This window comes from Eretmochelys imbricata, chromosome 20, assembly GCF_965152235.1.
Source record: "Eretmochelys imbricata isolate rEreImb1 chromosome 20, rEreImb1.hap1, whole genome shotgun sequence".
In the NCBI taxonomy this organism is placed as follows: Eukaryota; Metazoa; Chordata; order Testudines; family Cheloniidae; genus Eretmochelys; species Eretmochelys imbricata.
The window spans coordinates 18973919-18995020 of NC_135591.1; the positions used below are offsets into that span (position 1 = coordinate 18973919).

The 21102-nt window shown below is 53.7% G+C and overlaps 1 protein-coding gene across 1 annotated transcript in view; it reads right to left on the reverse strand.

The window, feature by feature from the left end:
* CACNA1A (calcium voltage-gated channel subunit alpha1 A) overlaps positions 1–21102 on the reverse strand; it is a 168864-nt gene that overhangs the window by 116122 nt on the left and 31640 nt on the right. The window contains exons 2-3 of the mRNA XM_077838173.1: positions 19843–19948; positions 17179–17318 (exon numbers count right to left, since the gene is read on the reverse strand). Of these exons, the coding sequence (XP_077694299.1) occupies positions 17179–17318; positions 19843–19948 (246 nt within the window). The remainder of the gene's footprint in view (positions 1–17178; positions 17319–19842; positions 19949–21102) is intronic.

A 21102-nucleotide genomic window follows, 5' to 3' on the forward strand; every position in this document is an offset into this window, starting at 1 on the left:
TGCCGAAATGCAGCCTCCTCTGGGGTGGGGCACAGCAGCTGTCTAAAAGCTGCGCAATAATGAGCTACTGGAATATCAGTGCCGAAATGCAGCCACCTCTGGGGTGGGGCACAGCAGCTGTTTGACAATGCACAGCAACACTACAAAGGATTTGCTCATCAAACGATGAAATGCAGCCACTTCTGGGATGGGAGGCGACATGACAATTTAACTGGGTTACGCAATGGTTTTGTCAATCTGCCTAAGCATTTCTAATTGGACCATCATCACGAATCGGGCTGCGAAATGAATGGGATTACCACATCTAACTGCAGGAGTGGGACACAGTGGAACTACTGGTGAGTCAAGATCTGGCTAGGACTTCACATTTAGCACCTCCATCAGGAGCTTTAATAGACACACATAGTCAAGACCTTGGTTGGTACATTTCATTCTACGGATAGCAACACACCGGAGCACTGCGGTCAAACCCCCTGGAGCACATCACTCCCTGCCTCACCCTTCGCTGTCTCCCATCCACCCCACAGACCCTGCATGATGCTCTTTTGCTCACAGGCAATGCTAGGGTCACAGCACAAAGGGGTATCACAGCATTATTATTCAAAAAAAGTGAAAACAGGTGTAGGGGATCGACTGAAACATTGTCCTGCCCGTTTTGGAACCCAAACAAGACAGCATCATGCAAAAGCGGCTAGAAACAGCAAGTTCTCCATCACTCAGCACCTTTAATCAAGACTGGATGTCTTTCTTAAACATACCCCCGAGTTCAAACAGGAATCATAGGGTGGGTTCTCTGGCCTGTGTTCTGCAGAAAATCAGACTAGATAATCAGAATGGTCCCTTCTGGCCCTCAAATGTATGAAATGGGGCTCAAGCCACCATAGCAGGATCCTGCTGTGGGGTCTAGATCTGGGGTGTGGGTTTTAAGAACAGGTTAGACCAGCACAAGTCAGAGATGGTCGAGATATTCTTAAACCTGAGCCAGTGCAGGGGGAGGGACTCCATGACCTCTTGGGGTCCCTTCCATCCCTACATTTCTCTGATTCACATCCAACCCCAGGGTGAAGTAAATCTGATCCTTAACATCATATGTATTATAATCCAAGGTGTCTGTAGTGGCGGGGTGGGGGGTGGGGAAGGATTTTCAGCCTGACAGTGGCCATTTTGCTACTTTGGTCTGTTCTTGTCAATTGGGCTGATTGAATGGTGCCAAAATCTTCACAGCCTGATTCTCCTCTCACTTAGGGCCATCAGAAGTTAACCACACACACACCACTGTCCCTGATCCTCTCTGGCCGAAGGGATCCAAGGGCTCGCTAGGCGTGCTGAGCCGAGGGGGGTGGGAACCAGTGCATCTTAGAAGGTCAGGTGAAAGCCCAGAGCCTGACTGGAGGGGTGAGGAGGCCCTGAGAATGGAGAGCCATTGGGATCGGTCTAACAGGAGCTGTAGGACGCTATCTGCTGAAATAGGGACTTTTAGGGGAGGTCTACACTGCAGCTGGGAAGATGGCTCCTCGCCCGGGCCGACAGACATGCCCTAGCTCTGCTCAAGCTAGCATGCTATAGACAGCAGCGTGGATGCTGTGGCACGGACAACGACTTGGGCTAGCCACCTGAGACCAAGCCCACCCGACCCCCGGGTCCTAGCTCAGGTGGCTAACCCGAGCCTTCCCCCATGCTGTGACATCTGCACTTCTCTTGTCAGATGCGAGTCTGAGCAGAGCTAGTACAGGTCTTTCTCCCCAGGCCGGGAGGCACGCTCCCAGCCGCAGTGGAAACGTCTCCTTCGGGACTAAGCAGAGGCTAAGGCTTTGTCAAAGGCCTCGAGCAGGGAATCAAAGCCAGCTGGGATAAAGGGCTGTCCAGTCGAACTGCCCCTGGCTCTGGGGCCAATAGAAAGCAAAAGCTGGGCCACCCTACCCAAGACAACAACCTCTTTCAGGAGGGCCCTGCCACAAATCAGAGAGACAGCGTGCCTGGGCCCAATGGCTTTACTGGGCCTTGCCGGAGAGGGCAATGAGGTTGGACTCCCACAGATAGTGGGATTCTCATATCTTGGGAGGGCACCAAGACTTCTGGGTATAATGTTCTTCCTGGGCACTTTTGGGGGGGGGGGCATGTCTTATAAGCATCTTCAGGATTTCTCATAGGAAGAAAGAGAACCCAAGAGTCTGGACCCACAGTCCTCTACTCTAACCACTATCCCCTTCCAGAGTTGGGAATAGAACCCAGGAGTCCTGACACCTAGTCCCCCCCATCTCCAACCTCTATACCCTACTTCCTCCCAGAGCTGGAAATAGAAGTTCTGAACCCAGGAGTCCCGACACCTAGTCCCTGCTCAAACCACAAGAGCCCATTCTCTCCCGCACCCTCATTTAGGTAGCTGGGAGTAGCCATGCTGCCTGCTGCTTATCCTGTCACTGTTACGCCAGAGGGTCTCTTCCCATTTACCAGATCTCCATAGCAACTGGCCATTTCCCATTCACACAGTCTCCAGGGTTACCTTCCTGCTCATTCATGCTTGTTGCCTTGGTGACAAGCCCCATCTCATTGATACAATCAGCAGCCTGTGTGTGTGATGGGTGGCAGAAAATGTGGCTTCCCTGGAACCCAGGGGCAGATGGTGGAGTGAAGTGGGAGAGGAGAGAGCGAGCACGGCCGGTATAGTTCAATGCTGCCACTCCCCTGCTACCTCTGCCCAGCTAAGGACAGGGCAGGGCCGCCACGTCTTGGCGGGGAGGCCACGAAGGATCTGCTACTTTGGTCAGTGAGTCGCAGGGGACCCTCTGTAGTGGACGCGGGCCAGTGTTGCTCCCAACGCAGGGGTGCAGTGCTGCTGGCAGCTCTGTGTTCTCAAGCTGCTACGCCAAAGTCCTGACCAGCTGTGGTCATTAGAGATGCTTCCCAAGTGTCTGACTGTTGACCTGGCTGGCTAGTTCCCCTGCGCACAGGGTCCTCCCTCACTTCCTGTCCCAAAGCAACAGCAGTTCAGAGGCCAACTGCAGAGCAGTGGTCTCTTCTTTAGAGTCTGCATACGACTCTAGGCAACATACCCAAATCCCCTCTATCTATCTGTCCATCCCTACCCATCCAACCCCCCGTAGTAGTAATCTCTCTCTCTAATCCGCTGCAGTTTACATTTTTATATAGCACACGTCGTCAGGGTATCTAGGCTCCCAGCTCTGTCCTGGTTGCTCTTACCGTAGTCTTGCTGGAGCTATCTAAGAGGGATGGTGGGGCATGTGAGCAGCACGGATGTCATTTCAGAAGCACAGCTCTCTGTAAGGGTGGGGGCCTGTGACAGCCCCTCAGCCTGGTGTCAAGGGGATATGTTCTCCATGGAGCAGAGCCCCCAGGCCCATGTGATCCAGGACAGGTTTGTTGGATGGACCTTGTGTGAAACCAAACAAGTTACAGCTTTGCGATGTTGAGGTGCCTTCATGGGCGAAAAGGGGAACAGAATTTGGCCCGTGTGTGTGACCCCGCATGTCAGGTGCGCACAGCACCAATGCAGGTAGAAATGTGTGGAGCGGCAGGCATGAAAGGGAGTGTAGGTGTGTTCATACAGTGAGGCAGGTGTGCAGGCGTATTTGGGCAACGTGCCCAATGTGAATACAGTGCAGCACAAGTGTGAGGGCACGTGGAATTGTGCCCAGTGTGGAGATGGCAGGTGTGGAAAGCCATGTGGGTGTGGGATTGCATATGAATGTAGGGCATGCGGTGGGAGCGGGGACGTCATGCCCAATATGAAGGCACTGTGCCTTGTACAAACACACTGTGGAAGGCGTGCGAGGGCAGGTGGTCACTGCCAGGAGTTGGTGTTGAATATTGCTTCATGTTTTCATATAGAGTCGTCCTCTGCGTTGGGCGCTGGGGAAGGGGCAGCGTGGGGGGAGGGAAGCCTGCCTGCTGACCTGTGTGCGTGGGCTCGGTGTGACTGGATGTGGGGAGTTTGCCCGATTTTCAAAAGCTCTGCTCCCAGCAGCTCCAATGCAGCTACGTTTGCCAAACAGTCCAGCACAAGGTGGGACCCAATAGAGCCACTTATAAGTTGTCTACATGGGAGCAGAGCCAGGGCACCATCTCCCACTGCATGCTCTTCAGGGCAGGAGCTAGCTCCATGTGTGTTCGGACAGCACCTGGCGTAATGCCCCCGCGTAAGCGAGCCTGTGCTCTACTGCAAACTGGACGTGCAGTAATACCGATGAGCATGGACACTGGGTCTGCCTGTGTGTGCGTGTGCAAGGGTGTCTGAAATGTGTGTGCGGGCATGTGTAAGTGTGTACGCACATGTGCGAGCTCCACGTGTCTGTGCGTGTGAGCGTGTGTACGCGCGTACTCTGTGTGCCTGCGTGGGGGTGCACAAGTAAATGTGCGCGGGCGGGAACTCTGTAGGCCATTGTGAGTGTGAGAGCTCCGGATGCCTGCACGTGTGGCCACAGCTGTGTGTGCAGGCTGCTGGTGTGAGTGGCTGCCCTTGCTCCATGCCCTTGTTGCAGGCAGGAAGGTGAGAGGCTGGGGTAAGAAGCAGGAGATCAGTTCTGCCCTGTGCCAGAGTCCGGCAGCCGAGGGCGGAGTTAGCCCTGGGGCGCTGCCTGGCACTGCCTTTCCCTTCTGCAGGTTATTGCTCCTTTCCTCCCTCATCCACTCTGTCCTTTTCCTCCTTGTTCTGTCTCCCTTCCCCCTCTCTAATTTCACATTCCCTCTTTCTTGCTTCTCCCAGCAGAGCTCCATCCACAGCCGAGAACAGAACCAGAACGGAACAGACGCAGCTGCGGCCTCCCTCCCCCTTCCTTTCACACTCCCCCTTTCTCTCTCTCTCTCTCACTCCCCTTGTGCTCTCTCTCTCCTATTCTCCTTCACGCACTGAGTCACAGGGCACCTGGCACAGCCTATGTCCTCCCCAAACCTGACACCCCCCACGTACTCCAGCAGAGCCCCCTGCCCTGGGGACCCCCTTAGCAGCTCCAGGCAGGCCGTTTCATATTGAATGGTGTTGCTCTGGACAGAGGCGAACGACCCAACCATGGCATGGCAATGGGACAAGATCCACCCAGCTGGGGATGCCAAATCCCCCTAGCAGCTGTCCCTGCTCCTCCCTGGCCCCACCTGCATGTACCATGGTGTACCAGTTCTGAGCAATGAGCCCCGCAAGCCGCCTGGGGCAGCGAGATTGGGGATGCCATCAGGGAGCCTCCCCCCAAACACATCCCATTAGCACAGCCTCATGCCCCTCGTACCCGCCTGTCCTCCCACATACACCACGGCCCCCCCTTGCCCAGTGCTCATCTAGTCCACCCCCTGGGCGGATGCAGAGTTCTCCCCCATGGGGCAGGCACTGAGTATATCTCACTATATCCATTTCCTGCCATCACTGAGTCTTGGGCACTGGCAGCATCTTGGTGTCTTCAGTTCTCTGCCTGTGGCACACAGCAGCTTAGTCTCTTGCGAGCTGGGATGCTTTCATCTAATCTCAGTTGTTGGGCTTGGTGTGCGGGTGCTGGGGGTGGCCTGTGATAGACAGGAGGTCACACTAGGGGAGCTGATGGTTCCTTCTGGCCTTGAACTCTCTCACTCCTACAGCCGGAGCGGACTCTGACAATCATCCGTACAGTCATTTCCCAGCGCTTTGTCCACCAGCCCCCGTGTGCCAGGGGTTTGGGAGGGGGCGGGTCTCAACCCAGATGCTCCTGACCAGATGTCCATGTCACAAAACCCCCCAGCACCACTGGTGAAAACCAGCCCCCTTGCCAGCAGCTTCAGCAGACACAGCAGACAGGCCATAGAGATGGAGCTTCCTCTGCCATTCGGGGGGGGGTGGGGGGGAGGAGGGGCGGTCCCTCCATTGCAGGGCTGAGAGAAAGACAGATAGAGGGGTGTGTATGGAGCTGGATGGACAGATAGATCGATCAATCGATCCATCAGCCTTGTACATTTCCCGAAGGCACTGCCTTTGTGACCCTTCCTTTCACCTCTTAACCCCATGGCAGCAGACAGCAGCTCAGCGCTGCTGGACGATCTCTCCCCCCAGGCGTTAGCAGGCACAGGGAGCCACCTGGAGTGATGGGCACAGACAGGTCTGGGGCAGGTCCCTGCTCTGCTCACACCCACCCCTAGCCCAGGGCAGAGGATCCTGGAGGGAGCAGGCTGCCAAGGCTCGGAAGAGGCAGAGAGAGGAGCTGATGAAAGCGAAGGGGACTTGGCCAAGCCCCGTTCCTCCCAGGTGTAGGGGGACAGTCAGGTTCTCCTATTACGGAGGAGAAAGAATCCTCTCAGCTACAGTGCAGGAGCGGCCCCCTGGGTGGTGCATGAGCCCCCTCTTCGGGGAGGCTAACCACGCGGCCCCACCCCTTCTGCCCGAGCCCCAGCCACCAGAGGGCCCCACCCCAACGCCCGCCCAAGCCCCGAGCTGCTCCGGGGCTGGAGGAGCTCCAGCCAAACAGCCCCGGTCCACTTGCCGGCCCCAGCCACCTGCTGGCATCTGGCTGGAGCTGAGCTGGCACCGGCTTGGGGGAAAGGGTGCAGCGTGGGGGGGGGCAGGGCTTGGCTTAGGAGAGGTTTAGCCTCCCCTGGCCTATTATACCCACCGCTCATGAGCAGCCCAGTCTGGGCAGACAGATATCCCCCCCATTAACCCTTACCCTAACCCGAACCCTGTCAGTGTGCGCCAGCCGTGTCCTGGAGACACCCTGCTATGGGGGGAGTTCTCAGCCTCTGTGAAGGCTACCCAAGCAGGGGTCACTGGATCCCATGGACAGGGTAGAGGCACTCTGGTGGGGTCCCTGTCCCCCCTGCAGCTCTGGACTTCACATCGTCCTCAAACCCCACTTGGCCGACTCCTCTTCCCCACCCAATACCCCCTGGTACTTCCTGCACATCCCCAGGGCACACCTGCTCCACAGTCACTGCTCCCTGTGCCCCCCCTGGTCCCGACTGCCCCCACCCCCGGTCCTTGCCGTCCAGAGCTCTGGGCAAGTGGCGATCAAAGTCATTTTGGGGTGGGGAGGGTCTGGTGAGCGCCGCTCGGGTACCCAGAACAGGGGAAGGAGCAGAGACGAATGGAAGCGACACCATCAGACGGGCAGCTGGAGACGCAAAGAGACAGAAAGTGAGAGCCACAGCCCAAGACAGGCAGAGGAACTAGGACAGACACTGTGGGGAGGGCAGGAGTCCTACAACCCGCGGTGGTTACAGGATCTCGCAGATCATCAGGCGACGGCACAACCAGCCTGCCTGTACCCGATGCAGACTGGGGCACAGAGAGAGAGAGAGAGATGACAGGGCCTGATCCCCCTTTGCAGTCCCTTTGCCATAAGGTCCCCACCACCACCATCAAGTGCAGGGCACATATCAGGGGTGGATCAGGCACAGGAGGAGGTGATGCTGGTGCGTGCCTCTGCCCTGGCTATTTCCTGGCTGCGGCAAGGCCCACACAGCTCTGAACCAGCCCCAGCAGCTCCAGAACGGGGAGACGCAGGGCCAGCTCCCATTGGTCCCAGGCTAGACTGCAGCAGCCCAGAGACAAATCTGGGCCTTAAGTGAATGAAGCCGTTACTGAAGCCAAGATATGAGACACTGCAACAGATTGAGAGAGAGAGAGAGAAGGGAGATGCATTAAAAAAAAAGAGTGTCTGGGAAAGGGGGAGCGGGCAATCACAATGAGAAAAGAGAGAAGACAGAAAGGCGAAATGTGGAGAGAGGGAGAAAGGTCACAGCGGCTTTCCGCACGGTCGTTAGATGCAGCAGCCTTTTGATTCATCAGCAGAATCCAGAGCTGGGTTTCTGTTCAGCTTTGATCGGGCCGGACTGACATTTAGAGCATCTAGACAGGGCCTAATCAAAGGCTCTGGTGAGCAGAGGGGGCGAGGGCTCTGGGAGCTGGGCAATGCAGGGTTAGGATGCTGGACAAATGGCACCCGGCAACCCCTCAGGAAGCAGCAGCCGTGGGAACGGGCTGTGTCAGCAGATAAGGATTTAGGGCGAAACACAACAGGGATCCTCGGAAGGCTTGGTCTGGAAAAGAATCGAATTCACAGAGTCCAAAGAGCCTCAGTGCTGGGGAGGAGGGGTGGGCTTGTGGCTAAGGTGCTGGGCTGGGACTTAGACAAGCAGGGGTTCAATTTCATGGCTCTGTCACAGACAGTGAGCAAGTCACTCCATGCCTCAGTTTCCCCTTCAGTTATGATGACTTTCCTAGGGGAATGTTAATTCCTCAGTGTCAGCTAGCAGGGGGATATGGGTTAGCTGGATAGACTAGCCCGGGACCCAGCAGCAGCTTGTCTGCATTGTAGGGGGCAGCCAATGCTCACAGGGGGTGAAGCAGAGGGATGCTAGCTCTGCCCCAGCACGAGGGCTTACAGCCTCCACAGGCATGAGCGGGTGACAGGCCTGGGAAGCAGAACCACCAGCATCACACCCCGATGCTAGCCAGGCTGCACCTCACCGAAGCCGAGGACTGAATTTAGCCCTTGGCTGTAGTCAGGATTCAGGATCTGCCTGCAGGGGGCTGAAAACAGGGAAAGCAGTCACCCAGTACAGGGAAGAGATACATGTGCTGATGGGTCCTTCTCACTACCTGGGAACCACGGGGAAAGGTGGTTGCTGCTCCACCGATTGGTGACGTTAGAGCACAGAACCAATAAAAGGAAACTCTCTTGCCAATGGCAGGTAGTCAGCCTCAGGAAACCCAAGTGAGAGAGGGGGAGGCGATGAGATGGATGGAGAGGCAGACAGCGTGGGGTATATGGAGTAAGAGAAGTGGGTACACATGGCAACAAATAAACAGATCAGATAGACAGATGTCCTCAGGTCAGATACTGAGAGTGAACTATTAAAGGACCATTCAACTCTGTGGCCATTAATAACTTTGGCTCTGCAGGGAGCATCCGATGAAGTGAGCTGTAGCTCACGAAAGCTCATGCTCAAATAAATTGGTTAGTCTCTAAGGTGCCACAAGTCCTCCTTTTCTTTTTGGTAATCAACTCTGATGGCACAAGGCCTGGGCTGATCACCACAGGGGTCAGGAAGGACTCCTCCCTGCCCCACTGCACTGGAAAAGAAGTGGTTGCCTTCCTCCGAAGCATGAGGTATTGGCCACTGCTGAGGGCAGGATAATGAACTTGATGGGGCAGGGTCTGGCATGGTGCAGCAGACAGCAGGGGATATCAGGCTACAGGACTGCCAGAGGCAGAGAGAGAGAGAGTGCACTGGGTCTCACCCCTGGAGCAGGGAGTGTCTTCAATGAGCAGGCCTGAGCACCGAGGCAGGAGAAACACAATTTCGGGGAAAGTGAGTAGGCAGCTTTGCAATAAAATATTGTGACAGCATTAAACAGCACTTGCTCCCCATACGCAGAGCCCTGGGAACGTAGGACAATGGAGCAAAGGCCGAGGCGGTAATTAACATCTCATTGAGAGCATTTCCCAGGAGGGGACTTCCCCGACTCCCAGAGGAACTGATGATACCAGGGATCAAAGACAGGCTCAGCTCTGCCCCTATGCCACACACACACACACGCTCCTTAGACACTCACGCTCTCCTCACATATACATACATGCATGGACACACACTGCACATATGCACACTCCTCACACACTCATGCTCCCCACACGTATGCATGCACACATGCCACATATTCTCCCTCCACACATGCAGTCCCTCCATGCTCCTCCGCTCCTTACACACAAGCACTTGCCCAGTACACACAAACCTTCCCTGTACAACCTTTTCCAATACACTCCCTGCTGATATAGCCTGGCCACGCACTATATACAGTTCAGTCAATGACAGCACACATATGCCCTGAAGGAAGGATTCTCTCTCTCACGCTCACACACGCTGCCCAAACCCATCAGTGTAGATTACATGTGTTCAGAAGACGAAGACCCACACACACAAGGCTACAGAAACAGGCTTACACTGGGAGTTCTTTCGAGCAGGGACCATCTTTTTCTTCTGTGTTTGTACAGCGCCCAGAATGACGGAGGTCTGGCCCGTGGCTGGGGCTCCAAACAGCTACTGTAATAGACCTAATAAATAATGTACAGGGCCTAACACGACGCAGTCCTGGCCCACAATGAGGGCTCCTAGGCGCTAACATAATACACCAAATAAATAAGCATAGTGATATAGCAGTCATACACATATGCACACATAGACAACATAGGAATCCAGGAGCTGCCAGACTAGATCAGACCGAAGGTCCATCTAACCAAGTCTCCTGTCCCCAACAGTCGCCTGTAGCAGATGCTTCAGAGGCAGATGTAAGAACCGCACAGTAGGCAGGCCTGGGACAACCTGCAACCCACATGGGTCTCACTCTGGTCTCTAATAGCCAGAGATCAGCTTCAGCCCTGAAGCAAGAGGTCTTCAAGCTCTTCTTCCATTTTTCTTAGCATTAACTGTAATGACTCTGGCTCCATATAAACATCCAATCCTTCTCTGAATCTTGCTAAATTATCGGTCTCAATGACATCATGTGGCAGTGAGTTCCACAGACTAACTACACCTAGTTCCTTTAATCAGTGTTGAATTTGTCCCTTTGAATGTAATTGACTGTCCCCTTTTTCTTGTGTTCTGAGACAGGGATGACCAGTCACTACTGTTTAGAGGTTTATCACATCCCCTCTTATTAGCCTTGTTTCTAAGGCAACAATCCCACACTTTTCATTCTCTCTCCATATGGAAGTTTTTCCAGGCTTCCAATCAGTCTTCTCTGAACCCCTCTAATTCTGCACTGTCTTGCTGGAGATGGGGCTGACGAGGCCAGCACACAGAATCCAGAGGAGGCCATGCCATTTATTTATAGAAAGATATTAGAATATTGTCCGGCTATGTCTACGCAGCGCTTGTGGGGAGGTGATGGCAGCCCGTGGAGAGGCAGCCAAGCTAGCTCAGGGAGCGGAGGAGTGGAGCCTTCACAGCATGAGCTTCAGCCTGAGCTAGCCACACAAGGAATTACCCAGTATCCGGGACATGCTTTACAGCCCATGCTAAAGCTGAAGCCGCAGATTCTCTGCTCTGGTATCCAAGCTAGCTAATGTACACACCCTGTGAATGCAGTGTAGATATCCCCTCTGCATCCTTCTCCGTCCTGTTCCTCATACAGCCAAACATCTTGCTTGATTTTCTGATTGCAGCTGCACATTGAGCGGAGGTCTCCCCTAAGCCGCCTCCAACACTGCCCAGATCCCGCGCTGGAGATGATAACAGTCCATTTAGGCTCACAAACCCAGACGCATGCATATCATGTGCACACAGCTGCACAAACATTCACAAGCAAATGCACTCATTGGCACCCACACTGCCAAGAACTGCACTTCTGCTGCCAAAATCTTGCATCTTCCTGGTCCTGAATATTCCAGCTGTGGCCTGAGCACCCCCGGCTGCCCACGTAACCACTGGAAGGCAAGGCAGGCAAGGACCCCAGTGACAAGGCAGAAGATCAATAACTCCTTCCACTGCCAGAGCCTCCCTGCATCCTCCTGGCTCCCTCCTTCCCATGCCGCTCGCTCTGCTTTCTTTCATTCAGGCAAAGACGCCTCCCTCAGCATGCCAGGCACGTCTGGAAAGCACCTCTAAGGAGGTGAAGAAGAAGAAGCCAAAGCTAGTACAGGGAGACTCCCTAATCAGGGCCCGAGCTGCCTGGCATACTAATGAGCTCAGCTCTGCCGAGGACGGGGGGAGAGAGGCGCAGATTTCGTGAGTGGCCCTGCTTTCCCTGCTCTGCGCCATAACTGCAGGAGGGGAGGCCGGGGCAGGAGCAGAATGCTGTGGATGTGAGCTGGCTGACAGCTCCCACTAAGAGGGGGCGCAGCGTACGCTGGTGAGGTCAGGGCAGGAGGTGTGGGAGGGTGATGCACAGCACACTCGCGTACACCCTCACGGCAGCACATCACACATGTGCACATATGTTCCCTATGCACTTCCAGCCCCTGGGCACACACAGTGCACGTGCAAGCACACTACGGGCATGCACACGTGTGTAGAGCAGCGCACCACCTTACACGTTTGTGAGTACATGTGCCTGAATGCAGCCCGTGTACAAACATGTACCACACATGTATGTTTAGACTGTGCACTCCTTGGGGCGGGGAGCCAGCAGGGCCAGCATCCCTTGGGCTGTATAAATAATACTCTGTGGACATACACATACATCAGACTGCCTCATTAACATACATGTACACGTGTACACTCCCACACGTAATGCACAGATACCTCTGCACACACACACACACACACACACAGAGAGAACAGCAAATCATGGCAGCTCCTCACATTTCACACCAGGCCTAGATAGGGGTCCCGTGATTCAGTCACGATACCTGAGATTACCTCTTGCCAACAGTCCCTAGAGTCGCTCCACTGGGGATGGATGGGGGGGCAGGGACTGTGCCGTGGGGAACCCTTGGCACTGGGAATTGGGCCCCCAGTTGGCCCATTGCAGCCTGTCCGTGCTGGCCCCACGCACAGACGGACTCCCGAGTCTGTGCCCCGGGCTCTGGGACCCACGTTTTACTCGGATGAGTTGCTGCACTCTCACACTCCTTAGCGGGTTTGGGCCTTTATAGCTGAAGCCACACAAAGGAGCCTGAGACACACCAACAGGGGTTTGGAGGGTTGGCTCTTCCCCAGCACTCTGATCCCCAGACTCAAGGAAAGCTCGATTTGGGAGCCATCCCATGTGCTCCCTTCTTCTGCCACCCCAAGCCCTCCACAGCCCATGGTCTCTGATTCCCTGGGGCTGAGGACAGCATCTCCAGCCTCCAGGACCGTCAGCCAGAGGCTAGCTTCCCTCAGCAGCTATCTCTCTTCTGTTGAGATTTCCTCAGCCTGCCTGCCAGTCTCCCCTGCAGCTCCCCCCCTACACACACACACACACACACACACACACACACGCTGGTGAGGAAGAAGCCATTAGCATAGCAAAACTGCAGCAGCACTAATTGGAGCCTCTCTTGGGGATGGGCTGGGATCCCCCACTGCAGCTCCGAGGAAGGCTGGGAAATGGGAGGGCCAGAGCAGCCCCTCTTCCCAGAGCCTCGTGCCCAAGGGGACCCCAGAAATCGGTCTTCCCATCCTGCAGGAGCTAGTGTGCAGCCATCATTCCACGAGTGACCAGGGAAGCAGAGGCAGAGGAGGCTGCTTGCTGCAGCTTGTTATAATCAGCGAGTGCCCCACCCCTGGGGGGTGCAGTTCCTCTCAAGCAGGGTCTGCATGTGGCTGGTGGCTCTATTATTCTGCCCAGAGCCCAGCTCACTTTCCAACCACCCCCTTCAAAGGAACACTAGGGGCAAAGTGAATGCCCCACGGAGAAACCCAGAGAGTGGGATGGGTGACTCAGTAGGGAGCGCTCTCCCTTGGAGCCAGTGCTGACTTCAATGCCCCAGCAGGGCAGAAGGGGGCACTGTGCGGCTGGCCGTGCTGTCTTTCAGATGACACATAACGACCCTGCTCCCATGCGGTCATTAATGACGCCTGGACAGAGACAAGACCCTGTGTCCGATCTCCTCAGCCCAGACACTGCCTCCAGTGTTTAGATTAGAAGCGATGGTGGAAACGGAAGCAGGGGCGGCAGCTTGGGACTCACTCCCATTTCAATGCAGATGCTCTCAAACAGCCGCTGGTTTAATAAGTGATCAGCCTCTGTGCAGAGGAGCTCAAGGAAAAGCATGAGAGTGCAGGGGCGGGGGGAGGACGGAAGTGAGACAGACAAAGGCCCTGATTCCGTGTTGCTGAGCATGCTGTGCAGCCATTTGCACACAGCTGTGAACCACGGCTGACCAGGCCAGCAGGGCGTGAACGACTGCCCGAGGGCCGGCACTGGAACGACAGGCCAGGGACGAGTGGAAGAGGGGAGCAAGGAGAGGGGACGAGTGGGAGCCCAGGAGAGATAAGGAGGGGCAGATGGTACGTTCCCACTGAACTGGAAGTGCCTCTGGTTGGGACTGCGCAGCCTTGGTCATCTTGTTGGCTGCGCAAACTAATCTCCCATTATGAGGGGTGATGACTGCCCTTAGCTTCCCCTCTCTCCCTGCCCCAGCTGTCCAGTACCGCCCAGCCAGAGGGCTTGGGTAGCCCTTCCTCTCCGTGCTGCAGCGGGTGACTGATCTCCCAGTTCTAGGAGCATTTGTCCCAGAGCTGGGTGACTCAGACGGAGCCAGTCGTTTATCTGACGCGTCTCCCCGCCTGTCAGTGAGTAGTGAGTTTCTTCAGACGTGGTCGCCTTTTTCCCCAGCCCAGTTTCCACACCCAGCCCTCGACCTTGTTCAGCCCTCGCCCAGCAACGCTGCTTAGGACAGAAGAACGTGTCTAGCTGCAGTGCCCCCCGTGCCCAGCACCATGGTCATGCCACTGCCCTCCGCAGCTCCTGAAACACCTCTGTGCCCAGCGGATTCAAGGCCTTGGGGTTAGTTCCACACTGCGCTGTGGAAGACTGTATGACCTGTAGCAGCCGCAGAACTTGAGGCTTCCTGTCCATGCTGAGAAGAAACATTGCTGAAAACATATCAACAGGGCCTAAGTGGAACAGCCCCCACCCCACACGTTGCCCCCAACCACTGCAACCATACAACATCTGGTCCAGGTGTTGTGTGTGGACGCAAGGCATTGGAAGATCAAAGCATTTCAAGCAACATCTTGTTGCAATGCCTAGTGTAGACAGGGTCTGCAGGCCAGTGCTGGCTCCTAGGGACAACTTTTTGACCAGATCTGGGGCCAGATCCCCAGCTGATGCAAACTATGATCACACCACTTACTTCAATGGAGACCTGCTGGTTTACACTAGGTGAAGAACTGGCCCTCTGTGTCCTCTCTTACCTCTCGCTGCTTTGTGAGGGACAAAATCCCACAGCATGCCAGGGGAGGGGAATGACCCAAACATCACAACCGGGATGTGTCCCCAGGGAGATACGCAGTATGAACAATTGCAGTGGGATGGCGAAAGGATGATAACACGTCCACAGCATAGGCCTATGACCCCAGGCACAGCACAGAAGCAAGGGACCCTTGAGAGGGTCTCAAAGCTGCACAAATAAGGTCCATACCAGTAATAACTCTTTGCACTGTTGCTGGAGCAACTAAGCACCAGGTGTTCCAGGTAAAGAGGAGCCCTGGAGCGATTCCAAATGCAATGGCTGGATGCAGTGGGACCACTGGGTGAATTCTGTGGCTAGGGAGAGGTCCGGGACACTGACTGTTTGTGGGTCCTGCCCTGGAGGGACCCCCCTTGCAGGGGAGAGGGATCTCTGTGACTCATTCATTCCATGGCTTTTCTGTTGAGGCTGCCAGTGTCAATGCCAGCAGCACCTGCCCACTGGGCTGTGGACAGAGCCCCCTCAAAATCAGGTCATGCAACCAAACAGAGAGTAACAGCTTTCACCCCTCCAAACCAGGGCTGGATTTCAACTGGCAATCTCGCAGGAAGGCGCGACAGCCCATTCTAGATGCCCTGAGCCATCCAACTCCTACTAACTGATCTCCCTCCACAAACCCCTTTGTACCTCAGCAGCACGCCCCAGGCAGAGCCACGGTAAGGGACCTCATGCTTCCTGGGCAAGTTAAGTCCCTCGCTCTGTGGCCTCAACTTATTGCTTAAAAATATATTGCATGGACAACAGCCAGGGTATAAAGTAATAAAGGAAGTGACACCTGCTGCCTGGAAAGCGACTGCTGTGTCCCCCAAAGTAACATAAACAGCCAAGGAACAGACCACGTGCAAAAACCCACATGGTAACAACAAAAGGCCAGAGGCAGCAAGGTTTTCCAAGTGTTACTGCAAACGTTGCTGAGGCAGCAATTATGGTGACCATCACAAGAGACGCACCGGGCACACAATCAAACCTGTGCAAAGAGCAACCCCACGCACATCCGTACTGGAGCAACACCAGCTGAAACGTGTAGAAGAAAACCACACCAGGAACATCAGACAGATCACAACTGTCAAGTGTCTGCAAGTGCTTGATCAACATTTCCTCCCATGACACAAAGTAGATAAGAGAAAGGGGAAGCATAGACGGAGGAGCAACATGCCCCCAGTTCCTACAGCAAGTCAATGGCAAGACTGGACCCAGGAATCTTGACTCCCAGCCCTCATCCTGATTTAACTACTAGATCTATCCTCCCAGTGCTGGGATAAAACCCAGGAGTCCTGATTCTAACAGAACCCAAGAGTCGTGGCTTCCCAGGCTGCTGCTCTGACTAGTAGGCAACATTGTCATATTCCGCTCCTCCACGAAACTTTATATATTCAAGAATGGAGAGAAGAAAAAATTCCCAGCAGGCGACCATCATGCAGAACTCGAGAGTGAAAATGACACAAGTCAACACAATGGAAACACAACGTTATTTCTCCAGGAGTTATCCAAACACAAGACCTGCCCAGCAGATAAACCCAGAGAAATACTAAGTGAACAAGTGCGACAGGCTCAAAGATGAAGAAACAACTCCAACACACATCAGCCTTCAATTCCACAGCCCCAGCGGAGGAGCAGTGACAGAGGGACAGAAGTAGGAAGCTATGGGGAAGTTAAACTGCAGAGAACTTCTGCAAACTCTCAGTGGGGTTCTCTTGGCAAACGAGGCCTGCTGAAAGGGGGTCCCAGCACTCATTAGGGACCAGGGATCTCCGATGAATGGAAGGTCTCTAGCTCCAGCCACCCCAGCAGTAACAACGTCTCAGCACCAGCAGAGAGAGGCTATTGTTCCACAGCCCTAGAACTCCCAAAGCAGGTTGCAAAGCAGCAGGGATACGAAGCACTGGGGACCTGACTAGCGTGAATCTGCAGCGTGGCAGCCAGGCCAGCTCCGCCCATCGCACAAAGCCCCAGGCTTTAATAAAGCCACTGAGCCCTTCTGTCCCATTCTCCCGCTTCTAAAACACCATCCACACATTAACCCTCACAACCGCTTGGGGAAAGTGAGACGCACAGATCTGCCCAAGGCCATATGGACGGAGGCAGAGATGAGAACAGAACCCAGGAGTCCCAACTGCCTGTTGGCCACTCTAATCACTTCCTTCTAATCTGAGAATCGAACCCAGGTGTCCTGACTCCTGGTCGGACTGCTTTAGCCACCAGACAACCACTAGCCCAAGCTACCTCCCCCCAGTTCAAGAAAGTTTGTACCCTGGTCTGCAAGTGACCAACACACAGATGGAGAGGGTAAAAAACAGCTACTCACCCTGTGAGAACCACCACGAAGTCCATCACATTCCATCCATTCCTCAGATAGGAGCCTTTGTGGAAAGCAAACCCTAAGGCGATGATTTTAATTCCAGCCTCGAAACAAAAGATTCCGATGAAATATGGTTCTGTGTCATCCTGGGGGAGAGAAGGGGCAGGGAAATGCAGACAGTGAATATAATGAAAACAGTAACAATCCATGGGGCTTCTAGAGGGTCTCAAAGCACTTGAGGGCCATTCATGAAACCTCACAAGCCACTGTGAGATGTGGGGAAACTGAAGCACAGAGAAGGGAAGGGACTTGCCTCAGGCCACACCATGGTGAAGCGGCAGGGAGGAAACAGAGGGGTCCTGGTTCTCAGAACCTGGCTCTAACCACTAGATCACATTTTCTTCCCAGAGCAGGAACAGAGCCCAGAAGTCCCTGGTTCTCTGTGCTCTGACTACTAGACTACACTCTCTTCCCACAGAGAAGAGGTTCTGCCCGAGAGGGGGTGGCGTGAATGTCAGAATGGACGTGAAAATAATTCCAAGAAAACAGTTTTGTTTCAGCTCTACATGGTCTGGGGTACAAAGAGAGAGAAAGAGGTGAATGGAGATAGACAGACAGACAGACACATTACCAAAAATCCACCCCCAAGATTCCTAGAAGCCCCAAATCCAGTGGAATGGAAACTGTTGTCACTTTCCAGGCATTCCAGGCTGGCTCAGATTTTCATGGCCTGAGTAGGGAGGAATCTAGGACAAGCTGCTGCAGAGATAACACAGCCAGGGTCCGGTGGGACAAGGGAACTGAAGCAGTTGTGTGGGAGGCATGTGCCACTGTCCCAGCTCCCAGCGTAAAGGCAGAAAGCAGGACATGAAGAGAACAGCTAGAAAGGGGGATGTAAAGGCAGCCCACTCTGGTGCAGCGGTCCAAGGGCTCAGCTGCATGAGGAAATTATCCCAGAATAACATACGGTGTGAATTTAAAATGCAATAGCTATTCAGGAATAACTCCATGTGTGGACAAATATACTCCGGAATAAAAGCGTCCAGATGGGGAGTTATTCTGGTCAATTTCCCAACATACATAACACCTAAGCATGGCACTGCACCCCATAGTCTTCACAGTGATGTTGGGATATGATTATGACATAATTATGATGCATTTTACGCAAGATAGGTCATGGGAGGTTTCATTGGAAAATTTATGATTTTCTGAATATGACTATCTTATTTGTATGCATATATCTTTTTTGTATCTGAAGTTATGAATATTGACTGTGTATCTGTATTTCCAATGTAGTTACATCTGGGTAACGCCCACTAGAGAAGATGCTTTCAGCCTAGATAGTGGGTGGGGAAGGGCCTATTCAGGGCAATGGGCCATTAGGCAAAACGATAGGCCTTAGGACAGTGGTTCTCAAACATTTGTACTGGTGACCCCTCTCACATAGCAAGCCTCTGAGTGCGACCTCCCCTTATAAATTAAAAACACTTTTTAATATATTTAACACCGTTATAAATGCTGGAGGCAAAGCAGGGCTTGGGGTGGGGGCTGACAGCTCACAACCCCCCATGTAATAAGCTCGTGACCCCCTGAGGGGTCCTGACCTCCAGTTTGAGAACCCTTGCCTTAGGAGAAGCTTATGTCCCACCTGGTGATGAGCCTTCCTGAGAACACGCCAAACAGCCTGTGAGTAATGGTTGCTATAACTCTACAAGGACATGTGATCAGACTACACAACGCTGGACTCCATCTTGGGATGTCAGTATTCTTCCATACACTGGTTTGGAAACCAAGCTTTGAAACAAAGGGCTCCTGCCATATGCAAAAGCTATGTAAGGCAGGGAGTGACATCATCAGGTGGCCTTCACTCCCCACACAGGAAAACTCCTGGAAACAGCCGAGGAACAAAGACTGAACTGGGGGAAGAGCTGGACCCAGGCTAAAGGGATTTCTAGCATGTGAATGAAACACCTGGGGATTCCAAGCTGTAAAGCAAGTGCAGCCGGCCCCTTAAGAATCTGCAACCTGCTTCTATCATCTCTTAGGGTAAGAATCTGCTATTCATATCCAATCTATTTAGTATATTAAGTTTAGTTTGCGTTTTTGTTTATTTGCTAGGTAATCTGCTTACATCTGTTTGATATCCCTTATAATCACTTAAAATCTATCTTTTGTAGTTAATAAACTTGTTTTTGCTTTATCTAAACTAGTGAGTTGAAGTGAAGTGTATGGGAATCATAGATCGGAGCAAAGGTTGTTGAATATTCCTCTCCACATTGAGAGAGGGGGCGAATTTTATGAACTTATGCTGTACAGTTCCCTGTGCAGCACAAGATGACATAATTTTGGGTTATATACTCCAGAGTGGGTGCGCACCTGGGGAGCTGGGAGTTGCCTTAGCTGTAGCCTTCCTATGCAGGGGGTGGTCGGAGAGCCTGCATGTAACTGCAGCTGGGTGTGTCCCCACCTGTATGTATGTTGGTGAAAGTGCAGGCTGGACAGCTTTGCAGCTTGTCACAGCACTGCAGTGTGAGAGGGAGCCCAGGCTGGTAGGCCACGGGGCTTGGTGGTACTCCAGTTTCAGGTAGCATCCCGGGGGGAACACATCACACTAAGTATTGGAGAACTTAGATAAATCCAGATAAGAAAGAAAGAGAGGCCCACACTCACCAGTCGTTCTGACATCGGGGTCTTGTCTTCATCAGGCAGGTGCTGCTCCAGAGCAAGAACAATGCAGTTTGCTATGATAGTAGCTAAAATCATGTATTCAAAAGGAGTGCAGCAGAGTCAAGGAAAGCTCAGCTCTTGGGGTGGCCCCCTGTGAGTGCTGGGAGCAAGGAGGGCCCCTATGCCTCGACGACGGGAATCCCACTCTCTCAAGGGCGCTGCTGTCTGTGCAGGATCATGTCTGTCCAAGGGTGTCTGCAGTCAGAAATACCCATGTCTCCCCAATTCCCGGAATCAGCTGCAGGGGCAGATGGAGTCTCCAGAGCCCTGATCCACCCAGCCCCAGACCTCTCCCTAGCCTACCTCACTGTTCCATGCAACCCAGTGAACTCTCCCCACGGACAGATCGTTGGACCACTCCACAGGGTCCTAATCCTAAGACTCCGCCTGCTTCACCCTGATTGATGATCCTCACTCTGTGCGGCAGGGGGAACAACTCCCCCACTCCCTGCTGACAGCCCAGGAAGGGGAGGCAAGCCCAGCTCTGCTGTTGGTCAGTTTAACTTTGTGCGTGTGAGAGCAAAGCACCATAGTTAAGAGCATCTGATACTGTTAATAAGCCATTATGCAGTTCAACCATGTTGTATGCTGCTAACACCACCCAGAGTCCTATTTTTCTGACACAACCACACCTTCCCTACTGCATAGCCATGCCTACAACCAGTGCATTCTGGGACAAACCAGGCAGCTATCCCATAATGCCTCAGCTGCCAAAGCAGACAGGGGTGAGTACTTTTCAGACATGATGGGTAAGGCTGAGAGTCTGTCACAGAGGTCACGGCCACCTGGAAGGCCATCAGAGCAGCGGTCCCTGGGGCCTCTGAGCAGAGGGTGGCTGGGGGTAGTCAGCCTCCACTGCCAGAACTGAGGCTAGCTGTCAGTCCCCGGGGTCCCCCAGGGCAGCATGTCCTGGAGTCCCCCAGAGCCGCGGCACCCCGGGGTCTCAGGCGCTGCTAAGTTTTATTCGGGGTATTTATAGTAAAAGTCATGGACTGGTCATGGGCTATGAATTTTTGTTCCTCACCCGTGACCTGTCCATGACTTTTACTAAAAATACCCGTGACTAAATCTTCGCCTTAATGATGGGCAATGAGCCAAATTCTGCTTTCAGTTTATACCAATATAAATCTGGAGTAGCCCCACGTCATTCGGGATTTATACGGGCAGAGCTGTGGTCAGAATCTGGCCCAGTGAGTGGACTGG